General features: G+C 39.4%; 1 protein-coding gene across 13 annotated transcripts in view; it reads left to right on the top strand.

The window, feature by feature from the left end:
* Positions 1-26,072, top strand: part of SYNDIG1 (synapse differentiation inducing 1) — a 186,226-nt gene that overhangs the window by 56,067 nt on the left and 104,087 nt on the right. For 11 of the 13 annotated variants that reach the window (XM_086701545.1, XM_086701532.1, XM_086701540.1 and 8 more), the window contains one exon: positions 23,651-24,210. In XM_086701545.1, coding sequence (XP_086557671.1) covers positions 23,731-24,210 — 480 coding nt within the window. In that variant the 5' untranslated portion in view covers positions 23,651-23,730. Of the gene's footprint in view, positions 1-2,554; positions 2,631-23,650; positions 24,211-26,072 lie in introns of all 13 variants that reach the window. The other 2 variants (XM_086701538.1, XM_086701541.1) reach the window with 1 other exon arrangement.

Here is a 26,072-nt window from a genome sequence, read left to right as displayed (position 1 = left end):
AGGTATCCCTATATTTTTCTTGAGTCCACCTTCTAGATTATCTTTTTTTCCCTCCATCTGTGTCTTTTTGCTCTATAAATTTTAGTTCTTCTTTTATATTTTTATTTCAATTGAATTTTTTTTCAGTTTTTGAAGTTCAATCCATTTTCATTTTTCTACTTATAGTCTCTTGCTACTTGCTCATTTTTAAATATTTCTATTTATCTGTTTCTGTAAATATTTTATAAATCATTTTTATATTTCTATCTCTTCTATATTTCCATAAATATTTTATAAATAATTGTTCTATATTCTTATGATTTAATTACCTAAAATCTTTGATTGCCCAAAGCTATTTTTTACCTACTGATTCTCACTCACAGTGACATGCATGCAGTCTTTTGTGCATGCTGATCTTTGTCAGCTCATTGCGTGATTCGATTATGTGGTTAAATATGGGGATCTTTTCACCACAGAGGTTTGAATCTATATCTGCTGGTAGCCAGGGTTCATCACTTACTTGAAACTATGTCAGAACCTACAGAATGGCAGCTCTCAGAGCGTCATCTTTGGATCAGCATCGTCAGCATCACCCAGGAACTGCTTAGCTATGAAAAATTTTTGATACCCTTCCACAGTGAATAAGAAACTGTTGGTGGAGCCTAGAAATCTATACTTAACAAGCCCTCCAGGCGATTCTAAGGCATGGTTAAATTTGAGAACTTTTATGAAGAATCGTAGCTGAGAATGAGGGTTCAGTCTCAACTTCTTCTTCTTGTTTCTCTACCAAGCCTGTATAATTTACTATCAGTTACCGTTGGCATTGTAAATCAATGTAATTCTGCCCCTTCTAGAAATGTTTTATAGGATGATGGTAATTTTGATGTCTTCCTTCACAACGAACAGTATCTCAAAGTATATTCTAATCCAGGGTCTTATTTTGTAGTAAGAGAAGCCCTCAGAGCCTCTAGTCATCTTTAATGCTAAAAGTGACACTCTGCCCATTAAGGTTTTAATTTGACAAATGTATTTTTTTGTTTCTAAAGTTGTAAGTCCTTCATTTTTAAACATATTAAGCACATTTATTTTATAACCTTTATCTGATAATATCAATAGCTGCAGTCATTGAGACCTAATTTGGGTAATTTTGCTCACCCTTACTAATTGTGACTTATTTCCTTATGTGTTTAATTTCAAACTGAGGTTTCTTTTAACATTGTCTATCGACATCTTCTGAAGCCTGTCTTTAACACATTCTTCCAGAAAGGATTTGCATTTGCCTCTGCCAAGAATCCAGGTGTGAGGTTTCAGCCCCAAACTCTCCAAAATAAGAGTTCAATTGCATTTTTCAAGGCACATTGAGAGTGGGAAATCTGAGTGTGAGTGCAGACTTGTGGTTAGAAATTCTCAGAGATAAAGTCATCCTAGCACCCTCTAGAAGCATCGGGTTACCCACAAGAATTTTAGAGACAAGAATACCTTCAAGGCTTTCTGTCTCTGTCACTCACTGATGGGGAGGAAGAATTCTTGCTTGAGTCTGTGTCCACATTTCAGTCTTCTCATTGAATTCGTTGATCACATGGGCAGCCTGTATATCTCCAAACCATAGAGTGGTATTTGAGTTGGAGGTGGGGGTGTCACTGCTGTTGATGGTAATGGTAGAGGTGGCATTATTTGTGTTGATGATAGTGGTGGTGTTAATGGTGGTGGCATGATGGTACTGATTGTGGGTGGTGGTGATGGTGATATTGGAGGGGTTATGGAATTAGTAAACTTTTTCTGTGAAAAGCCAGATAATAAATATTTCAGGCTTTACAAGCCATATGGCCTCTGCACAACTACTCAACTCTGCCTTTTTAGTGCAGAATAGCCATAGGCACATATGAATGAATGAATTTGGATGTGATTCAATAAAAATTGATTTATGGACACTGACATTTGAATATTTTATGGTTTTCATGTGTGTTGGAAAATACTTCTTTTCAGCCACTTGAAAATTTACAAAAATCATTCTTAGCTTTTGGGCAATACAAACAAGCTGGATTTGTCCTGTGGGCTAGTTTGCCAGTTCCTGGTGGTAGTATAGTGTTGAGAATGATGATGATGGTGGTGGTAATGGTGGCCGTGATGACAGTGGTAGTGATAAAGGTTGTGAAGGTAGTAGTGAAGAAGGTGGTGAAGGTAGAGGTGGTGATGGTGGTGATGGAGATGATGGTAGTATTGATGATGGTGCTGAAGGTAGTGGTGATGGAAGTGGTATGCAGATTGTGGTGGTGGTGGTGGTGGTGGTGGTGGTGGTGGTGGTGATGATGATGGGTGGTCATGAAGATGATGGTGGTGGTGATGATGGTGGTAGTGGTAAAGTGGTGGCAGTGAAGGTACTGGTAGTGATTGTAGGATGAGGATGTTCCTAAAGTGGTGGAATTGGTAGAAGTGGGTATGTAGGTTCTGTTGGTGAAGAAGTCACTTCCCACATCTTTCTTAAAACTGAGATGGAATTTCACAAAACTAAAGCAAGTTGGCAGAATTTTATAGGCAGCAGTGGCCCTAATACACAAGTTTTTCTTATTTCCAGTACCACAGCATTTCCTCTGCACTTCTCTGACCATTAATGAATAAGATTTAAAATTCCTGCGGATCCTTTCCCAGAGGTATGGTAACAAAGCCTTGCTCACCAGAAGTTTGGATTGGCTTTGTGCACAGGAAGTCCCAGGTCACCAAAAGTGATAAGTTCGATGATGCAGCATTTTGCAATTGTAATGTTCCATTTAAATGTTAAATAACAATAACTGATCTGGTTCTGAATGCTTCATTAACTGTCTCCACTGCCAAATCACAGGCTTTTCTATGAGTTTCTGCCAAAGGCAAACTTTAATTGTTTTAATGAGGATTTGCAAGCAGCTCTTTTCTCTCAACACTTGGGCACTGGCGGAAACACATACATCATTTGCTTAGCAGGAGGGAAGTATTTCTGTTTACACAAAAGGCTTCTAACAGTGCTGGGGTTTAGGGAAGACCCAGCACCTGGTGCCCTAATGGTTTCCTTAATTGAGCTGTATGAGAAGGGATTAAAAGTGTTAGGAGCAATCCATGCCTGTCACACATCCCAAGCGTTCTGGCTAAACTAATCTGCTAATTAGTTAATTTTCCACATCAGTTGCATAGTTTGCTCTGTTCCGTTTTTACTTGGAGATGCTGCTCTAAAGGTTGTTTTATGTGTTAAATGTAACTGTTACTACACAAAATCCTTGGCATATAAAGGTTCTTAATCAGCCACAGAAGTACAGATATTAGATACTGCTTTGTAAAACTCCTTCTACTCCACACTAAACATATCCTAAGCCCACAGTGCAGATGGTTCAATCTTCCTGTGGGAGGGGTGTGTGTGGAGGTGGGGTGGGGCAGGAGACAGAATCATCAAACATATAGAATTGTTCACAGACTCAGAAAAAAGAAAAATACGAGACAGAGTACTTCCGTTTGTCTCTGCTTCTGTGTTGATGCCTTTGTTTGGAAATCACTATACTTACAACACTGGTTCCCAAAATTTATATTTGATTTTTTCTAGTTATTTCCTCAGAGCAAAGCATCTATTAAACATTAGAGACAATCCCAATTTCTCCACGGATAGGTCCATGTGTAATTCTGCTGTATTGATAGTACGTAATTCCTGGTGGAGCATGCTAGAATTCTTTAAAAAGGGTGTATGTTGTAGGGGCTAGAAGCAGACAGAACATAAAATTGCTCAGATCCTGTTCTTAGTGAGGAAGAGGGAGGCTTTGGCTGCAGCATGGGCTGCCTTATTCTGACTTGAAACTCTGATATACCTAAGCATCTGCTGTGTTTGGGTATCTGAGTATTCCATTTCACAGGGAGGAGGCAGACTCAGCCTGCAGTGTTTTCTCCATTAGCAGGTCACATGGCCTGCCTGTCAGTGGGACTTCTCTGGTCCAGCTAGTGTTTGAGAGACTCCATCTCTACTTACCAAACATCTATGGCACCTGTCACTCTGTGTTCCCAGCCATACATGAAATGCCTTTTCCTGCAGAGGGGCAGACTGAAGGTTTTTGTTTTGTTTTGTTTTGTTTTGTTTTGTTTTGTTCTTAAGACAATTTCATTTTCACTATATATTTGCCAGAAAAATAATGCACTATTTTATCAACCATTCAATAAGAGAGATGCAATAAGAGTTAGCCCAGTAGCACATAGGAGCTCAGTGGTAACAACCATACCCCAATGAAAGCAATAAATAAAATGCAGTATATCCCTAAAATGGATTATTATTCAGGCATAAAAGGAGTGAAGTGCTGATACGTACAGCAACATTGAAAGCATTATGCTAAGTGGAAGAAGGCAGACACAAATACCACATATTGCATGATTCCATTTATGTAAAATGTCCAGAATAATCAAATCCATAGAGACAGAATGTAGATTAGTGGCTGCCAGGGGCCGGGGAAGGGAGGAATGGGGGAGGGGAGGGACTGCCTAATGGATATGAAATGATGAAAATATTCTGGAATCAGATAACAGTGAGGCTTGCACAACTCTGTGAATATACTACAAGCCACAGAATTATGCACTTTAAAAGGTAGTGAATTTTATAGTGTGCAATATATCTGAATAATTATTTTTTAAATGAATGAAACTACTAATGAAAACAAAAAAGAGCAACAGAACCAGGATCTTCCTGAAATATTGCATATTCTTCAGATGTGAGAGCTGATGATGCAGGCCCACAGTCTGAAATGCTTCCCAGCTTCTCAGGTGATGCATCACTATGACTCCACCTGGACACAGATATACCTGGGTTCAAATCCTACCTATTCCTTTGTCTCACTGGAGTATCCTCTCTGTATGTATTTAGATCATTCACTGTTAGGATTTAGGATCTTGTAGAATTTGAAAGACACCACCAGAGACATGACCCCGGAATTGCTGAGGCTGCTGGGGGCTTTATTTTTCTTGGTGAAGAGTTGGTGAATCAGTCTTAACCTGTGCATTAGAGGCCAGAAAACCTGATCCCCAACTCATTGTGAGAGAATCCATCTTTTAGAGGGCAGGCTTATATTATCCTACCTGAGACTGCTCTATGGACCCACATTGCCAATTTATCAATTAGTAGTGAGGAATCACTCTCTTGGGGACCAAGGGCATGAAGCTTGTATGACCCCACACACCCTGTCCCTGGAATAAGGCAGCTTATGAATTTTCAAAGAGAATTAACAGTCTCATAGGCTTGTTTTTAATTTTTGTTTTAAAATGTGTTAATCCGGGGTGTCTGGGTGGCTCAGTTGATTAAGCATCCAACTCTTGATTTCTGCTGAGATCGTGATTTCATTCTTCATAGAATTGAGCCTCATGTTGGACTTGTACTAACAGCGTGGAGCCTGCTTGGATTCTCTCTCTCCCTCTCTCTCTGTCCCTGCCTTGCTTGTGTGCTCTCTCTCTCTCTCAAAAAAAAAAAAATGAATAAACTTAAATAAATAAAATTAAAAATAAACAGTATTTATCAATAAAATGTTCATCTAAGCCAGTATGTTATCCTTTGCTGTGGCTGGCCTAGGAGGGTTTCCATCTCTTTAGATGGCTTCTGTTTGGGTATGTTAAGGCAAATAGGTACCTCTTCTCTAAGTTCTGACAAGAGAACCGAGTTCAGTCATTCAATAATATCATAGTGTTGTGAGCTTGTAGACATATAAGCTGGTTTACTTGGTTCCCTTTTCTCTATAGAAATGGTGCTAGCACCTCACAGGCTTGTGGGATATTAGTCTGATGCCTTGGGTTCCTTTTCTAAGAAGCAGGTCCCAAGACAAGAATTCAAGAGCACCAGTACCAGAGAAGGGAAACGAGATGGTTAGGGGAGGTGCCAACAAATGTCATGTTGCCCAGTAAGATAATCTCTGGGAAATCGAGGGGGCAGTCCTTCTGGGGCCTTAATAGAGTATGCAGAACACCTGCCTCAGACTGTCCCACTAAGGGACAAAGAGGCAGGGCATTCATCCATCAACTTCCCATCTCTCATTAATGGAAGCTGCACCAGGGGCCTTAACCCCTCTGATCTGGCCTGTGACAGCCAAGATAGCATGGTCAGTTCCTGGAATGGTGGGACTCAGGACAGGGGTAGGAGCAGGGGCACCCATGGATTTAGCTCACGTGGTATATGTGAACTCATCATCATCATCCCTCAACTTTTCCAAATCCATCCCTTACCCATTGTTTCCTACTTTTGTGATATCTCGTCCACCAGGGGCCTAGGTCAGAAGGAGGGGTGCTTCATCTGCACATTCTCCACTCCTCTGCCTCATTATACATATTCAAGAGAGCACCCAGGCCTATTGACTCTGCCTCCTACTTGCCTCCTGGACTGCACACATCTCTCCATTCATGGGCCTTCTCGAAGTCTAGCCACCAGCACCTCAGTCAGGATTCCTGCCTCCAGCCCTCTCAGATACACATATGAAGGCTCCTCCTTTCCATCCTGCTGCTCCTCACTGGATGCTTGAGGTTGTTAGGACAGGCTCCAGTGCTCCTGCCACCATTCCCACCCTCTTGTCTCTCCCAGACCTCTGCTCCATCCAGCTACACTGCCCTTTGTGCTGCTTGTTCCCTGCCTCAGAGCCCTAAAGCATTTGACAGCTAGAAACACTTTCCTCCCATCTTGACCCTGAAGTCCTCCTCACCCTTTAGGTCTTATCTTTAATGACACCTCCACAGGAGGCTCTTTTCCAATCCCCTGGCCAGGTTATTGCACCCAGTTTCTTGTGTATTCACAAAAGGAAGGCTTCTCCTTGTCTAGAGTACTGGGTATACTTTAGTGCTTATTCAAAGACAGTTTTTCTCCTGTGCCCACAAAATGTCTGTCAGGTGGATGCATGGAAGTCCCTGGTACGTGCGTACCATGTGCTAGTGCTGGATACATGCCGTTTTCCTTCCTTTCTGGTTTTGGGGGAGGAAGTTTTGAAACTTTTCAGGTGATGTTGCATTAGGGGCTGAGGCTACCTCTGCTCTGGAGATCTGGCTTTTGTCCCCCTGGAGCCTGATTCTCCAACCCCAGGGTGAATTTCAGTTGCACTGAGAGATCACTGTCACTTGGGGTGGGGAACATTTGCTGGTCCAGGTTAGAAAGCCTTCAGGATCCAGACTCATGTGGAAAAAGTGCTTCTATTATCTGTAGACATCATTCTCTTTAATTAAAATAATGATGGGATGGGAATAATTACCTGTTTGGGAGCAGGATCATAGTAGTTTGCTGATTTACCACTGGCTCATGTGCACAAACTTTCTAGATGAGAACAAAGTGCTTGCTATTTGTGCCAAAGGAAGTACTGGGAAATTGCTTGTTGAAAGTCCAACCCTCATCACCACATATATGGAAATATGCTCTCTCCCTATATGATATAGAATTTCTGGCTGGAATAGCTTCTTCCTAAGTAAAAAGATTATTTGTGAATCAAAAAAAAGTCATAGCATTCAATAACTGAATCTAACACAGGTGAGCTTTTAAATGACCCACCTCTCTAGGCTAATGGCTAAACAGATAATTTCCCTTAATTGATAAAAAAAAGAATGTTTTATTTTCATCAGTGCAGTTCTTGTCACATGTATTTGAGGGTTCATTTGTAGCCTATAGTAGCAAAACATCATTAGCTATCATCAAGCCCTCGTGGACTTGATGGATGATCCAGGACGCATCTTCTGAGTTGCAAGGATGGTAGAACTGGTTCCTGACCTGGAGGAACTTGCAAACCAGTTGAGGCAAAGCCCTGTCCCACGTAAATCCCAGAGGGAGCATGGCAGGTGTTGTCACAGATGTCTGACCTAGACATTGCTCCGTGGGGGAGGTGATGTGTAGCAAAGACTGCTTCTGGAGTGAGCAGAAAGCCAGGGACAAGAGAGGAGGGACAGGAGAATGAGATAGACGCAGTGGGCTCAGCACATGCAGACACCAGCTCAGAGCATAAATTTGTCTTCAGGAAAATGAGACATGGGGCATCAGGCCATGTAGTCCAACCTGAAGTCTGCAGTGTGGACAGTGGGCCTACATGACCCTCTCCAGAGAGATATAATCACAAGCCCCAGTGTAATCCTGGCCCTCACACCAATGACCCTGGGGAGGGACTTGGTGAGCAACAGTATCTGTCCACTCAGAGAGCACCATTCATAGTTTTTCTACAAAAACGCAACAACGTGAATAATTTTGGGAGATTTTTCATAAACATTTCTATTTACCATGTCTTTTGAAAAATTAGAAATGGCAACGTGGAAACAATTCAGCATGGGCAGAGGCAGCAGGTGTCAGGGGCCAGTGGCTGCCCCCAAGCCGGATGGCGGTGCACCCTGCCAGGTCTGGGGGCCAGGGGCAGTAACGTGGACACCTTTGATCTGACCACCAGCTGAAGAGGGCTCTCTGGGTGGCCTGAATCTGAGGGATGTGTCAGGTATAACAGAACTGGTGATTGCAGGGGACAGAGGGGTGTAGTAAAAGTTGAGAATGGCTTCTGAAGGGATGACCTGTATGAAAAGTGATTTTGAAATTTAGTTTGTTGTCAACAGAAGCACCAAGAATGAAACACCAACTCACACACACACACACACACACACACACACACACACAAAGAGTAGGAGGACCAAGAACTCTATCCTGAGCCCTGCTCCCAACTTTTGTGCCCCCACCTTCCTCATTATTACCTGCTTTAGCTGTTTCTCTTCCTGGGTGGATTCTCTGTCTGGGAGGCTGTTCACAGCTCTTTTTCCATGAATTATTCAGAAATGGTTTTGGGTAAATCCTGTCTCTTGGACCTGAGGGGCAATAGATGTTGAGGCCAGCTGTTGTTGCCTTCATCTCCTCCCGGCTGAGCCCCACTCTGCCTCCAAACCAGTGAATGAGCTGCACTTAGTACTCAGCTTGTGATCCTCAGAGACCCCTGAGCAAGTGAGGTTTCCAGCTGCCCTGTCTCTCAGGGCCCTGGGGGCCCCATCTCAGTGTTCCTGGGTCATGGGGGCTGTGCTCTGAGCACTGTGTCCCTAGCCCAGAGCTCTCCCCCTGCTTCTGGGAGTCAGTCTCAGGCCATCTCAGTGTTAGAAACCCCATTTGTCATCCACAGTCCTACCTAAACACAGTCTTCTGAAAAGTGAAAAACTACCCACAGCTGGAAGAATGGTTGTACTTATGATGAGTAAGTGAGAGGGACACAGGTCACCTGTGTTTGTCACCCCTACCTTCCAGACACCCCCACACAGACCCCCACAGTTAAATAGGAAGTACTCACTGTGAAGAGCACATGCTTTCTAGCAGGGTCTCTAAGTACCTGTGCTCCTCGGGAAGGCCTCCATCATCTGCTGTGACAGCAGCACAGGAACTGGTGGTTGAGAATGCTCTGGCCACTGATGTCACTACTCATGTGACCTCTTTATGATCGGTTTGTCAGAGATGGAATACGCAAAACTCAGGAATCATAGTGCTCTCATGGCTCATGCCACCCTAAAGGTTCCTGCAGGGCTTTGGTCCCTCCCCACTGCACTGAGGCTGGCTGAACGTGCACACAGTGTTCTGTGCATCAGAACCAGGCCCCCCGTTTGGCAGTGTTTTCTCCTCCACCCACACCCCATGCTGTCCGCAGACCCACCTGCCTCTGAAATTGTCATATTCCACTCAAGGGCCTTTCTTCCACAATGCCCATTGTCAAAGCAAAGTTTTTCTGTACATTAGCATTCAAGATCCTTGTAATAAAGCCTCTGCCCCCTTTAACTTATCTCCTGGCCCTACTCTGCCAGAATTGCCCCAACACCACCCGTACATGTCCCTGCCACTTTGCCTGGTCTCATGCACTTCACTCTACCTAGAACATCTTTCTTATATCTTCACCTGTTGATTTAAAGAAAACAAAACAAAACAAAACTTTTTGTTATAGAAAATTTCAAACCCAGATGAAAGTGGAGAGAAGTAGACAACGGACCCCATGTTCACACCAACCAACTTCACTGATTATCAACCCATGGCCAACCTGTTTTCTTTGTACTCCACCCACTCCTCTTCCCAAAACAGATGGTTTTTAAACAAATCCCAGCCATCACATCCTTTATTAAATCTGTAAATATTTCAGTATGAATCTCTAGAAGTTGGTAGCTCTTTTTTTTAGGTAGCTCTTTTTAATCCTCATCATATACCTTCAAAAATTAAAAATACCTAAAAAAAATTACAAGAACTCCTCAGTGTCATCAACTACCTAGCTAATGCTCTCATTTCTCCAAAGTCTCAACATGTTTGTGAATATATGCATAAATGTAGAGATGTTGTATATAAATATGAGTATGAATGTTTCTGTGTATACATATGTGTATACATATACATGTACATACATATGTACATATAAAACATGTCAGTTCATTTGTTTGATTAGATCCAAATAAGATTAATATATTCAACTAGTTGCTATATCTTCTGAGTCTCTTTAGTACATAGAATCTTTCTTTATTCATTGCATGTGTGTGCTCTCTCGCTCTCTCTCTCTGTTTCTTAATTCTTAAATTTTCTGGTCATTCTTCCTGTAGATTGTCCACATTCTGGATTTTACTGATTGCATACAGCTATGTTGTCATTTGGCATGTTCCCCTAACCTCTGAATTTCCTATAATTGGTAGTTAGGTACAGAGATTTGATGAAAATAAGGCTATGTTTTGTTTCATTTTGCTTTGTTTTGGCAAGAAGACTTTTGTGGGTGTTGACCCAAAATGAACAAAGCTTTTAAAACATTTTAAAGAGAAAGGAAAAGAGTTTTATTTGAGTCCAAGTGAGGACAGCTGCCAGGGATATACAATCTTCATAAAGAAGAGAGTGATCTGGGGAAAGAATGGTTGGTGCAGGGTTATACATGTTTTTACATAAAGAGTTACAAATCATCATGACAAAGGACATTCCAGAAAAGTATAGACTTTATCTTATGTGTTTAGTATGTGTAAGGCTGTAGAACTCTAATCTTATGGGAACTAGGGAGGATATGTGTGTGTGTGTGTGTGTTTTATATTTATGCTTGGAATACTCCTTTTGGTTATTTATTTATTTTACTTTTTTTGTAACAAAGCAGATGTACAATGTGTTCTGGAGGCAGAAATAGAGCACATGCTTTGAGGTTTTGCCAAGTCATTTTGCCCTTGGTAAATGTTAAATTATAGCTTCCCCGGGAGCCCAGGAGCAGGGCTCACAAACATTAAAAGTTGGAAATTTCCTTTATAATGGGTGATGGCATGCATTTCCAACAGAAAGCATGTAATGTCCCATTGTCCTTATTTTTGTCCTGCTCACAGCCATCAATAGCTACTAGCCCTTATGTAACATCTGCTGGTCATTTTGATTGTAGCTTATATTCATTTAGATTCCACAGGAAGATCTTGTGTGAACATTTCTGTGGTTCTTTGTTAGCTTACCTACAGCCTTTAAACCTGGAGGTCAGTTTGGCTAGATATAAAATCCTTGATGCACGTTTTAGTACATTGAGTATCCAGTACTTCACTCCACTGGCTTCTGTTATTAAGCATTTTTGTTGACAAGTCTAATGATAATCTGGTTTTCTTATCTTTTTTAGTGGCTCAGGCTGTTCTGTTTTTTTAATTTCTGGATAACCAAAGGTGTTTTTATATTTGTTTTCCTTTAAAGTTTAGTAGATTTACTATAATTTATATTGGAGTTGGTCATTCTGGGTCAGTTTTCCCAGGTACTTAGTGTACCCTTTCAACATTAATTACAGGAAAATTTTCTTAAATCATAGTTTTATAGTATTTGTGTCCATTATTTTCTACTCTAAGGCCTCCCTTTATATACATATGGTGCTTTCCTTATTCTATATTTGTTACTTTCTTTCAAAATGTTTTCAGCACTTCAAATGCACACAGTGCAATGCAGGTCTTTTGTGTTACAGTTTGATCAGCTCTGGAAAATGCATATGTCTGTGCAACCTCTGCTCCCCCAAGACGGAGTGTGTGTGCATCACCTGGGCATGTCCCCCATGCCCTGTCCATGCAGAGCTCTTCCCACCCTGAGCCAGACAACCTTGCCTTTTCTTCTGTAATACAAAACTGTCTGCTCTTGAATTTTATATAAACTAAAGTATTCATGCTTTTTAAATTTAACACATTTTTTTTATTTTCCATATTCTCTTTCCTTTAAGGTGTGACCCACTGTGCTTATTCACTCATGTCTCCCTTCTGCTTTAGCCTTGATTTCTGAAATTACTTTATTTTTAATTTTTCCAAGTTCTGTTCACATCTCTTTCTATTCACAAATTACATTGCTTCTGATTTGTTCGCCAGTTCTGATATATGTTTTTCTCTCATAATTTATATCTTTTCTCAATTGCCTTTAGCTCATTTTGAAATATCAGATTCTGGTTTCACATGACCATGACTTTCTGGTATGTTTATTGTCCAACTGCTATTACAGTGACTTATGTAATTGCTTTCCTTCTCATTGATTTGACCTTTAATATTAGAAATGCATCTTTTTATTTCCAGCAAGCACCTAACATAGTGTCTTACAATAATAAACCATTGATAAATATATATTTTATTGAAATTAAACCTAGCATATTATGATCAATGTGAGATTTTTCACCACCTTTTGGAAAAGCTGTATCTAATCCCATGAAACCCAAGACTCATGGGCCAAGAGGTACATATCATGGAGCTGAAAAGCACCTACCTTAAAGTTTCTCTTGCTTAACTGCTTAATTAATAATTCCACTCTCATAAGCAACTTGCCCAAGGTTATGTAAACATTTAGTAGCAAAGCTGGAGCTAATCCCTTTTTTCCTGGTTCTTAGTATAGTGCTTTTTATATCATGACTTACTCAAAGTAAGGAAAACCTGTTTCTATATGATACGAAGTTTGTATGGATGTTGCATAACTACTTTCTGTTTGTCTTTTCTCCTTCCCAATTGTTGTTTTCTTATCTGCCTGATATTCATTAAACTTGTGGGTAGGAGGATTCTTTGAGCAGTGGTACAGAGAGTAAGAACCAGGGAAGAATGAATAACTGGGGATTATAGGCAGAGACATGGGGGCCCCTCCCCCTTTCACCTACCAGCAGCTGTAAAAGCAGCAGGTGTAGCATGAGTGACATGATGCCCTTCTAGTAGCTTTCTCTGCTAGACTCACAGAAACAACTTCCAAGACTTCACCCAGAGAACAAAATTGGGAGCTTGGCCATTAATGCAGTCCAAAAAGAGTTTTATCAATAGGAGGCAGCATCTGAGACATAGCAAAGTCTGTTTAAGCAAAGGATCAAGTGAGAGGCAACCACTGGTTCTGAATATCATGAACTGAGAAAAAAATACAAAATAAGCAAAATATTATTTGTTATACATTATAACCAATTATAGTGCATATATATGTGTGTGTGTGTATATATATACACACATATATATACGTGTGTGTATATATATACACACACACACATATACATATATGTGTGTATATATATATACATATGTGTGTGTGTGTGTGTGTGTGTATATATATATATATATATATATATATATATATACGTATATATGTGTATATATATGTATGTGTTGTAAGGATAGCATTTTCTATCCTTAAATGTAGCAGCATTTTCTTTCTGTTTTATTTCTGAGGTGCTAAACTCTGGCTGGGGGAAAGCTGTTATCAGATAGAAGGTGGTAGAAGTAACAGAGGAAATAAGCTATTAGGAATTATTATGTGAAATACAATATTGACGGATGCTGCAGTAACAAAAGTAAAATTCCACTAATTTTGGCCTTTTTTATTCAAATTTAATAATAACTTATGATGCCCAAAGTTGAAAAAATCTACTTCAGGGAAAAAAACAAAACTTGGGGCACCTGGCTGGCTCAATGGGTAGAGCATGTGACTCTTGATCTCAAGGTTGTAAATTCAAGCCCCATGTTGGGTGTAGAGATTACTTAAAAATAAAATGTTGAGGAGAAGTCAAGATGGTGGAACAGCATGGAAGTTTTTTGTGTGTCTCACATCCATGAAATACGGCCAGACCAACACTAAACCATCCTACACACCTAGAAAACTTATTGGAGGATTAACACAACAATCTGCACAACCTGAACCACAGAGTCCAGCAGAAAGAGAAAAAATTCATTTTTATTTTTAATTTTTATTAAAAATGTTTTTCTTTATTTTTTTTACTCTACTTTTTACTTTTGTGTAATTTTTTTTCAAATTCTATCTTACTTCCATCATTCTATTTTAGTTTACTTCAGTGTATTCACCTTTTCAAATTTTCAAATGATTTCCTTGTTTTCTTTTTTCTTTTTCTTTTTTCTCTTTTTTGTTTCTTTTCTTTTTCTTGAATACAGAAAGTGAAAAACTTTATTTTTACTTTAAATTTCTATTAAAAATATTGCTCTTTAATTTTTTTACTATATTTTTTGCTTTTATGTAAATTTTTTTCAAATTCTATTTTACTTCCATCATTTTATTTTAGTCTACTACAGTGTATTCACTTTTTCAAATTTGCAAATGATTTCTTTTTTTCTCTTTTTTCTCTTTTTTGTTTCTTTTTGTTGAATACAGAAAGAGAAAAAAATCATTATTATTACAAATATTTTTCTTTAATTTTTTTCCTACTATATTCTTTACCTTTGTGTAAGATTTTTCAAATTCTATTTTACGCACATCATGTCATTGTAGTCTACTTCAGTGTATTCATTTTTTCAAATTCTCAAACGATTTCCTTTTTTTTTCCCCCTTTTTTTTCTCTAATCTGTCAAATGACTTTCAACACCCAGACGAAAACACACCTAGGATCTAGCATCATTTATTAGATTTGTGTGTGTGTGTGTGTGTGCTTTTTCAAATTTTTAATTTTAATTTATTAACTTTAATTTTTCTACCTCAAAAATTCCTTTTCTCCCTTCAAAATGACAAAACAAGGGAATTCACCCCAAAAGAAAGAGCACGAAGAAACGACAGCCAGGGATTTAACCAACACAGATACAAGCAAGATGTCTGAGCCAGAATTTAGAATCATGATAATAAGATATACTAGCTGGAGTCAAAAATAGACTAGAATCCCTTTCAACAGAGATAAAAGAAGTAAAAAATAGAATGAAATTAAAAATGCTATAACTGAGCTGCAATCACGGATGGATGCAGTGGCGGCAAGGATGGATGAGGCAAAACAGAGAATCAGTGATATAGAGGACAAACTTATAGAGAATAATGAAGCAGAAAAAAAGAGAGGGATTAAGGCAAAAGATCACTATTTAAGAATTAGAGAAATCAGTGACTCATTAAAAAGGAACAACATCAGAATCATAGGGATCCCTGAAGAGGAAGAGAGAGAAATAGGGTTAGAAGGGTTATGTGAGCAAATCATAGGGAAAACTTTCCTAACCTGGGGAAAGGCACAGACATCAAAATCCAGGAAGCACAGGGAACCCCCATTAGATTAAAAAAAAAAAAACAAAAAAAAAACAACCATCAACAAGGCATATCATAGTCAAATTAACAAAATACTCAGATGAGAGAATCATGAAAGCAGCACGGGGGAAATAAAGTCCCTTACCTACAAGGGGAGACAGATCAGGTTTGCAGCAGACCTATCCACAGAAACTTGGCAGGCCAGAAAGGAGTGGCAGGATATATTCAGTGTGCTCAACTAGGAAAATATGCAGCCAAGAATTCTTTATCCAGCAAGGCTGTCATTCAAAATAGAAGGAGATATAAAAAGTTTCCCAGAAAAACAAAAATTAAAGGAATTTGTGACCACTAAACCAGCCCAGCAAAAAATTTTAAGGGGGACTCTTGGGAGAAAAATGGGAGAAATATATATATATATATATATATATATATATATATATATAGCAACAAAGATTAGAAAGGATCATAATGGCAATAAATTCATATTTTTCAGTACTCACTCTAAAGGTCAATGGACTCAATGATCCAATCAAAAGACATAGGGTAACAGAATGGATAAGAAAACAAGATGCATCTATATGCTATTTACAGGAGACCCACTTTAGACCTAAAGACACCTTCAGATTAAAAATAAGGGCATGGAGAACCATCTATCATGCTAATGGCCAACAAAAGAAAGCCAGAGTAGCCATACTTATATCAGACAATCTAGACTTCAAAATAAAGACTGGATCAAGAGATTCAGAAGGGCATTATATCATAATCAAGGGATCTATCCACCAAGAAGACCTAACAATTGTAAACATTTATGCGCCAAATGTGGAAACACCCAAATATATAAATCAATTAATCACAAACATAAAGAAACTCATTGTTAGTAATACCATAATAGTAGGAGACTTCAACACCGCACTAACAGTGACGGACAGAGCATCTAATCAAAAAATCAACAAGGAAACAATGGCTTTGAATGACACACTGGACCAGATGGACTTAACAGATATATTCAGAACATTTCATCCTAAAGCAGCAGAATATACATTCTTCTCCAGTGCACATGGAACATTCTCCAGAATAAAACATATACTGGGACACAAATAAGCCCTAAGTAAGTACAAAAAGATCGAGATCATACCGTGCATATTTTCAGACCACAACGCTATGAAACTCAAAATCAACCACAAGAAAACATTTGGAAAGGTAACAAATACTTGGAGATTGAAGAACATCATACTAAAGAATGAATGGACTAAGCAAGAAGTTAAAGAGGGAATTAAAAAGTATATGGAAGCCAATGAAAATGATAACACCACAACCCAAAACCTCTAGGATGCAGCAAAGGTGGTAATAAGAGGACAGTATATAGCAATCCAGGCCTGCCTAAAGAAGGAAAGATCTCAGATACACAACCTAACCTTACGCCTTAAGGAGCTGGAAAAAGAACAACAAATAAAACCCGAAACCAGCAGAAGACAGGAAATAATAAAATTAGAACATAAATTAATGCTATCAAAACAACAACAACAACAACAACAACAACAAAAAACCAGTGGAACAGATTAATGAAACCAGACGTTTGTTCTTTGAAAGAATTGACAAAATTGATAAACCATAGCCAGTTTGATCAAAAAGAAAAAGGAAAGGACCCAAATAAATAAAATCAAGAATGAAAGAGGAGAGATCACAACGAACACAGCTGAAATAAAAACAATAATAAGAATATTATAAGCAATTATATGCCAATAAAATGGGCAAACTGGAAGAAATGGAAAAATTCCTAGAAACATATACACTACCAAAACGGAAACAGGAAGAAATAGAAAATTTGAACAGACCCATACCCAGTAAGGAAATCGAATTAGTAACCAAAAATCTGCCAAAAAACAAGAGTCCAGGGCCAGATGGTTTTCCAGGGGAATTCTACCAAGCATTTAAGGAAGAGTTAACACCTATTCTCTTGAAACTGTTCCAAAAAATAGAAATGGAAGGAAAACTTCCAAACTCTTTCTATGTAGCCAGCATTATCTTGATTCCAAAACTAGACAAAGACCCACTACAAAGGAGAACTATATACCAATTTCCTTGATGAACATTGATGCAAAAATCCTCAACAAGGTATTAGCCAACCAGATCCAACAATACATTAAAAAAATTATTCACCACAGCCAAGTGGGATTTATACCTGGGATGCAGGACTGGTTCAATATCCACAAAACAATTAACGTGATTCCTCACATCAATAAAAGAAAGGACAAGAACCATATGATCCTCTCAATAGATGCAGATAAAGCATTTGACAAAATACAGCATCCTTTCTTGATAAAAACCCTCAAGAAAGTAGGGATGGAAGGAGCATACACTGAGATCATAAAAGTCATATATGAATGCCCCAATGCTAATATCATCCTCAATGGGGAAAAACTGAGAGCTTTCCCCCTAAGGTCAAGAATAAGACAGGGGTGTCCACTATCGCCACTGTTATTCAACGTAGTATTGGAAGTCTTAGCCTCTGCAATCAGACAACACAAAGAAACAAAAGGCATCCAAATCAACCAGGAGGAGGTCAAACTTTCACTCTTCGCAGATGACATGATACTCTATATGGAAAACCCAAAAGATTCCACCAAAACAAACTGCTAGAATTGATTCATTAATTCAGCAAAGTTGCCATAAATAAAATCAACGCACAGAAATCGGTTGCATTCCTATACACCAACGATGAAGTGACAGAAAGAGAATTCAAGGAATTGATCCCATTTACAGTTGCACCAAAAACCATAAAATACCTAGGAATAAATCTAACCAAAGAGGTGAAAAATCTGTACGCTGAAAACTATAGAAAGCTTATGAAAGAAATTGAAGAAGACAAAAAAAAAATGGAAAAAAGATTCCATGCTCCTGGATAGGAAGAACAAATATTGTTAAAATGTAGATACTTTCCAAGGCAATCTACATATTGAATGCAATCCCTATCAAAATAACTCCAGCATTCTTCACAGAGCTAGAACAAATAATCCTAAAATTTGTATCGAATCAGAAAAGACCTTGAATAGCCAAAACGATCTTGAAAAAGAAAACCAAAGCAGGAGGCATCACAATTCCAGACATCAAGCTATACTACAAAGCTTTATTCACTAAGACAGTATTGGTACTGGCACAAGAACAGACACTCAAATCAATGGACAGACTAGAGAACCCAGAAATAGACCCACAAACGTATGGCCAACTAATCTTTGATAAAGCAGGAAAGAATATCCAATGGAATAAAGACAGTCTCTTCAGCAAATGGTGCTGGGAAAAGTGGACAGCGACATGTAGAAGAATGAACCTGGACCACTTTCTTACACCATACACAAAAATAAACTCAAAATGGATGAAAGACATCAATGGAAGACAGGAAGCCATCAAAATCCTTGAGGAGAAAGCAGGCAAAAATCTCTTTGATCTTGGCCACAGCAACTTCTTACTCAACACGTCTCCAGTGGCAAGGGAAACAAAAGCAAAAATGAACTACTGGGACCTGATCAAAATAAAGAGCTTCTGCACAACGAAGGAAATAATCAAGAAAAGTAAAAGGCAACCGACAGAATGGGAGAAGATATTTGCAAATGACTTATCAGATAAAGGGTTAGTATTCAAAATCTATAAAGAACTTATCAAACTCAACACCCAAAACCAAATAATCCAGTGAAAAAATGGGCAAAAGACATGAATAGACACTTCTCCAAAGAAGACATCCAGATGGCCAACTGACACATGAAAAAATGTTCAACATCACTCGTCATCAGGGAACTACAAATCAAAACCACAATGAGATACCACCTTACCCCTGTCAGAATGAGTAACATTAACAACTCAGGCAACAACAGATGTTGGTGAGGATGCAGAGAAAGAGGATCTCTTTTGCATTGTTGGTGGGAATGAAGCTGGTGTAGCCACTCTGGAAAACAGTATGGAGGTTCCTCAAAAAACTAAAAATAGAACTATCCTATGACCCAGTAATTGCATTATTAGGCATTTATCCAAGGGATACAGGTGTGCTGTTTCGAAGGGACCCATGCACCCCCATATTTATAGCAGTACTATCAACAATAGCCAAAGTATGGAAAGCGCCCAAATGTCCATCGATGGATGAATGGATAAAGAAGATGTGGTATATATATACAATGGAGTATTACTTGGCAATCAAAAAGAATGAAATCTTGCCATTTGCAACTGCATGGATGGAACAAAAGGGGATTATGCTAAGTGAAATTAGTCAGTCAGAGAAAGACAAAAATCATATGGCTTCACTCATATGCGGACTTTAAGAGTCAAAACAGATGAACATAAGGGAAGGGAAACAAAAATAATATAAAAACGGGGGGGAGCAAAACAGAAGAGACTAATAAATGTGGAGAGCAAACTGAGGGTAATGGGAAGGGTGTTGGGAGGGGGGGTGGGCTAAATGGTTAAGGGGCACTAAGGAATGTACTCCTGAAATCATTGTTGCACTAAATGCTAACCAATTTGGATGTAAATTTAAAAAAATAAAAAATAAAACAAGTTAATAAAAAAAAGAAACTATGAAAAAGAAAAAAGAAAAAACAATCTGCCCATAAATGAACCCATTCAATTCAATCCCACGTTGTCAAGGATCAACAGTAGTTTTCAATAGAAACATAGGAGTGTGGAAGATAAGCCAAACTAGCTGCCATTTGCACTTGCCATAAATGTTAAGATTCCCATGAAAAGCTGGTTCATTGTGGGTTAGGGACACTTTGAATTCCAAGTGTTGAAATAAAGTAGACCTCTAAGCTCTATCTCCATACACATAAAATAAAATAAAATAAAATAAAATAAAATAAAATAAAATAAAATAAAATATAAAAAAAGAAAACAAAGCCCTTAAGAATATTTGATATATTAATTTGAATACTTTTTTAAAAGATAGTATATAATCCATTGTATAGTCAAGCCAACTGTGCAACTAGCCAAAACTTGCACTATATATGATAGAACAGCACCCCTCTGTTTTATGTGCAAAATAATCACTTGGAATGGTGTTAAAATGCAGATTATGATTCAGTAGTTCAAGGTGTACTGAAGATTCCACCTTCTAACAAACTTCCAGGTGGTGCTCATGTTTCCAGTTCTCAGCTAAGCATCATAGGTGTCAAACTGTGGACAGCACCTCAGAGACCTAAGCTGTGCATGCCTCAAGATGCTGTAATATCAGATTCACATTTGGGGCTTGTGCAGCTCAAGGTGAACTGCCTCTTGCAGGGGCAAGGGCTGGAGGAAGATGTTGACATTAGCAGTTTTGATGTTTGCAGAAGAGGATGTAACAGCACCCATAACAGAAATTGTAGCACAGTGTCTGAGAACACACCAGAAAAGGGGAGATCCTTCGTCTGGGCAAGAGCCTGTGACTCCATTGAAGAGATGGGGTTTGAATACATGCAACCACATGTCTTTTGTAAGATACTTAATACATATTTGAGAAGAAGGAGCTCAGTCTGAGAAGTGAACTATACTTCAAGAAGGTTATCCTAAGCTTGGTGGTACATCTGGCCTTCACAAACCATACAAGGGGCCCAATTCTGAGATCAACCCAGTGACTTCTCTGTAGAAGGAGAAGATTAGAGAAGCTGAGGGTTTGGACCACAAGTACCTCAATGAGCATATTATGCTGCCTTGGAAGAAGAACAGTCCCAAAGATGATGCTTAGACATATATTGTGCCTCACATGTTGCAGATACTTAAAAGATCTTGTCCAAATAGTTTCATGGTTTCAGTCTTAAGATGTTAAATGCCAGAGCTAAATCAGCAGAAGTGGCAGTGAGTTTTTTGACCTGTCTTAAATCTGACACAGTGTCACATAAATAATACCCACCATCTCTCTGTGCTTATGCTGTAGTTTCACTAGTCATTTGTCAACTCTACTAAAATGTTATTTTCTACTTAGTCACAAAGGTATCCTCCCTATTTCTCGGTTGGTCTAAAATTTTGAATTTTTGTAGCTACCACCAAATAAAGCAGTTATAATATGAGAAAATTCTGAAATCTCATAGAAAGCCAGAGTTCTCAAAGTCCCAACACTCAAAGTGTTTTCATACATAATAGCTATTAACTTGCAAACAGGAAATGCTTGAGGAAATTTATTCCTTTTGTTGTTAGGAAAAACCTTAAGCATTCATAAAATCTTGAGAAAAGGTGCAAGTGTTCTTAAATCATTATTATTTTTTTTTACTTCTAGGAAAATTATTCAAATACTTCTAAATTATTCTATTTAAATTTTTAAAATGTTTGTTTAATTTTTTATTTAACTGTAGTTGACATACCACACAGTTTCAGGTATATAACATAGTGATTCAACAAATCTATACATTTTTCAGTGCTCACCATGATAAGTGTAATCACCATCTGTCACCATATGTTACTACAATATTGACTATATTCTCTATGCTGTACTTTTCATCCCTGTGACTTATTTATTTTATAACTGGAAGTTTGTACCTCCTAATCCCTTTCACTTGTTTTGCCCACCTCCCCATCCTTCTTCCCCTCGGCAACCACCAGTTTTTTCTCTGTATTTAGGAGTCTGTTGGGTTTTTGAGTGTGTCTGTTCTCTTGTTGTGTTTTTTAGATCCCACATATAAGTAAAAGCATATAGTATTTGTCTTTACCTGACTTATTTCACTTAGCATAATACCTTCTAGGTCCATCCATGTTGTCATAAATGGCAAGATCTCATTCTTTTTTATGGCTGAATAATATTCCATTATACACATATAATATATGTATATATACACATATATTCACCACATCTTCTTATCTATTCATCTAGTCATCTATAAATGGACACTTGGATCATCTCCATATCTTGGCTATTGTAATTAATGCTTCAATAAACATAGGGGTGTATATACCATTTCAAATTAATATTTTCATTTTTGTGGGGTAAATACCCAGTAGTGGAATTACTGGATCATATGGTATTTTTATTTTTAACTCTTTGAGGAACCTACATACTGTTTTCCACAGTGGCTGCAGCAGTTTACATTCCCACCTCCAGTGCACAAGTGTTCCTTTTTCTCCACATCTTCACCAACACTTTATTTCTAGTCTTTTTTATACTAGTTATTCTGACTGGTGTGAGGTTATATGTCATCATGGCTTTGATTTACATCTTCCTGATGATAAGTTATGTCCAGTATCTTTTCATATGTCTCTTGGCCATCTGTATGTCTTCTTTGGAAAAATGTCTATTTAGGTCCTCTGCCCATTTTTAAATCAGATTGTCTTTTGTTTTGTTTTATTCTTTGGTGTGAGTTGTATAAGTTCTTTGTATATTAACTTATCAGATATATCATTTGTAAATATCATCATCCATTCCATAGGTTGCCTTTTTGTTTGTTGATGGCTTCCTTTGCTGTTCAAGGATATTCATTATCTCCAAAACCTTAATCTTTGGTATCTTTCTTTCTTTTCCTCCTCCTCCTTCCCCTCTCTTTTTTTTTTTAAATATTCAAAACCCTAGAAAGGAACATGATCTAGCTAGAAACAATTTAAAAGCCTTCTTAATTGTATCCCAAATATGTAGATGTTTCTCTAAGTTGAGGGCTATTAAGGCAGGGGAATTTCTAGTTCAATTCCTGGGCCCGTGTTGGAAGACCAGTAGGCATTTCTCATACATACATTAATATGTACTTGAATATACATGTGAGTGTTTCCTCAGTTGGGGAATTTTGTCCATACATGGTACTAATAAAGTGGGTTTTCCTGTCATTTATCTTCTAAATCTGTGTGGGACATTATTTTAAACCCTTTCTTCCTTGAGCATGTGTTTTCTGCTCGAATAAATAGCCACGGACCTGGGAAGAGTCAATCCCCATTACAGATTTACAGCCTTATTTTCCCTCTGGCCTGGCCCAATGCTAATGTGATTTGATTTACCCAAGAATTTCAAGATGTCTGCCAGCAATCACAGGTTTCTCTAGAGCTACAGTGGTTCCAATTCCTGCAAAGTCTCCTTTATTTGGAAGCAAAGTCTTTATAGAGATGTGAGTAATCAGTATCTGGCTTTCTCTGATTGGCTGCTCAGATAAAGCCTTTTTAAAATTGGTAGACTAGGTAGGACTAGATTATTATCTGACTCCCCCAGTTTCTGTGCATATTGGCTGACTAGTACACGCTGAAACAGCGACGGTCCGGGTAATTAGCTTTTTGTCAGGTGTGATTTTCTTGTCTCATCTCTGTTTCCTCTGCCTTCAGGAGAAATGGGTCCCATGAGGCAAGTGTGACCCTGGAGTGCAGCCTGCCAGCCTTACACCCAGTTGAGGAGGGAGAGCACCATGGATGGCATAATTGAACAGAAGAGTGTGCTGGTGCACAGTAAAATCAGTGATGCTGGCAAGAGGAATGGCTTAATTAACACCAGAAACTTCATGGCTGAGAGCAGAGATGGCCTGGTGTCTGTTTACCCAGCACCACAGTACCAGAGCTGCCGGGTGGTGGGCAGTGCAGCGCCAGCCACCCTGGACAGCAGCAGGAGTGAGCCAGTACAGCAGCTGCTGGATCCCAACACCCTTCCGCAGTCTGTGGAGTCCCATTTCCGTCCCAACATCATCCTCTACTCAGAGGGTGTGCTGCGCTCCTGGGGGGATGGCGTGGCTGCCGACTGTTGTGAGACCACCTTCATTGAGGACCGGTCGCCCACCAAAGAGAGCCTGGAGTACCCTGATGGGAAGTTCATTGACCTCTCGCCTGACGACATCAAAATCCACACACTGTCCTACGACGTGGAGGAGGAGGAGGAATTCCAGGAGCTGGAGGTCAGAGGATGTGTTTATCATAAGCCTTTGGGAATGGGGAATGGGGATTGGGTGGGGACCCATGAGCACCTAGCAAAAGCTAGGGAATGAAACTTGTGTGTGAAAATGCAGAGAAACTGAATCATCCTTAAATATACATTGAAAATGGAGTAGAGAAAGTCTAGGTGACCAACACCCAGTGGGGGCTTCAGCAGGGATGCCGGCAGAGACAACACAAGGTAATGGCCATAAGACTGGAGCTACTGGTGGATTTAAAGATTGCCAGCACTGGAAATCAACTGGGTATTCCTGCTCACCCCACACTCATGAGAGAGGGGTTATTGGCAACAGTGATCAAGGTGAGAGGGAGGTTTATGGTCCTAGAGCCACATTAGGCTGAAAAGGCATGTGTAGGGACAATTTGAGAAGTGTTTTTACTGCCACATGTAGTTTCCTTCATTTGGCATTCTAGAGTTTCTTCTAAGGGAGGCTTGGTATAGCTAAAGCCTGCTGGAAGAAATAGTAGGAGTGCTAGCCTAAAGGGAAGATGAGTTGAGTTGTTTCAAGAGTCACTTCTTCAGGAGACTGGAGGGCAGGTAAGGGCATTTGGATTACATGCTCTGAAACATTCGTTTTGGACATATTGTAACACAGCACAGCAGCCAAGCAGACCAGAAGCATCAGGCCTGAAAGTGCACTGAGAACCAGAAGCAGCTGGAGAGAGACGGGTTTAATCGGAAGGGAAATTCAGAAATGAGAAATGTCATGTAGCAATCCTTGCGAATAGAGCCCATGAAAACCAACTGTCAGGGAGTACAGAGAAGTCAAGTTGTGCGAGAGGCCATCAGAGCGAACCTTCACACCCTCTGGTGGCACCTGTTAAAAGGAGGAGGAGGATATCATCTCTGGCCATTCTAAAGTTTTGAGAAAGCTGCAAGAAGTACTTTGGCTTGCATTCACAAGCCACTGTCAATTGTCCACTCTTTTCTAAGACCTGACGGTTTTGTCGAATGCAAACATATAGATGACACTTGAACTGCTTTAAGTTCAGGAAGCAGATATACAAAAGTGTAGTTGCCATATAACACAGGAGTTATGATGGTAGAGTACCCAGTCTGCTCTGAGAGCATCCAAAGTAAGGGTGATGGGACTCCAAGCATAATGTGGTGGGTCAGCAGTCATTACAGAGGAAGCACTCCCTGCACTGCATCATGAGGTAAAGAACCAGACTCTAAACAAGAGGGCTCGTGGAGAGTTAGCAAGAGAATTCTGGTCAAAGAGGACATCATGAGTAGATAAAGCACAGAAGCATCCAACCTAGGTCAGCAGGAGATAGTAACTGATTATACTTGTAAGACCTATGGATCATGGTGAAGTCGGGACACAGGACCAAAAGGAAAGTCCTGTAAATGAGGACTGTACCAGCCTTCCAAGGGAGGCTGGATTTTAGGTGAGGTCACAAACCCATATGCTTACAAGAAGGAAGGACATGTAATAACATCAAGAGAGAGCCCTAGGGAGGGGTGTGACCCGAGACTAGCCCTGGCCCACCCATCTACAGCTTCAGCCCTCCTCAGCTACCACCCCATAGGCCATGCTGCTAGATACCTTGAAGGATGCTGTGGCCATGGAAACCACTGAGGAGTTTCAGGCAGGAGAGCTGGGGTGAGATTCAAGTTTTTGGAAGCTGCTATGGCTGCAGAGTGGGACAGTGGGACAGAATGGAGAGATGGAGGGGTGAGGGGAGGGACATGGGGCTAGGACCAAACTGGATGCACAGAGCTTTTGGGAATTGTCATACGACACAGTGAGGGAGAGAATCAGGATAGCAGTAGAACTGAAGAAATACTTAAAAAGTGAAGTGTGCCATTGTTTGGAGATGG

Source organism: Puma concolor, chromosome A3 (assembly GCF_028749965.1).
Source record: "Puma concolor isolate L17-30 chromosome A3, mPumCon1.1.hap2, whole genome shotgun sequence".
NCBI classification, from domain to species: Eukaryota; Metazoa; Chordata; class Mammalia; order Carnivora; family Felidae; genus Puma; species Puma concolor.
The sequence above is the reverse complement of the archived record's forward strand: the minus strand, read 5'-3'. Positions and strand labels throughout refer to the sequence as shown.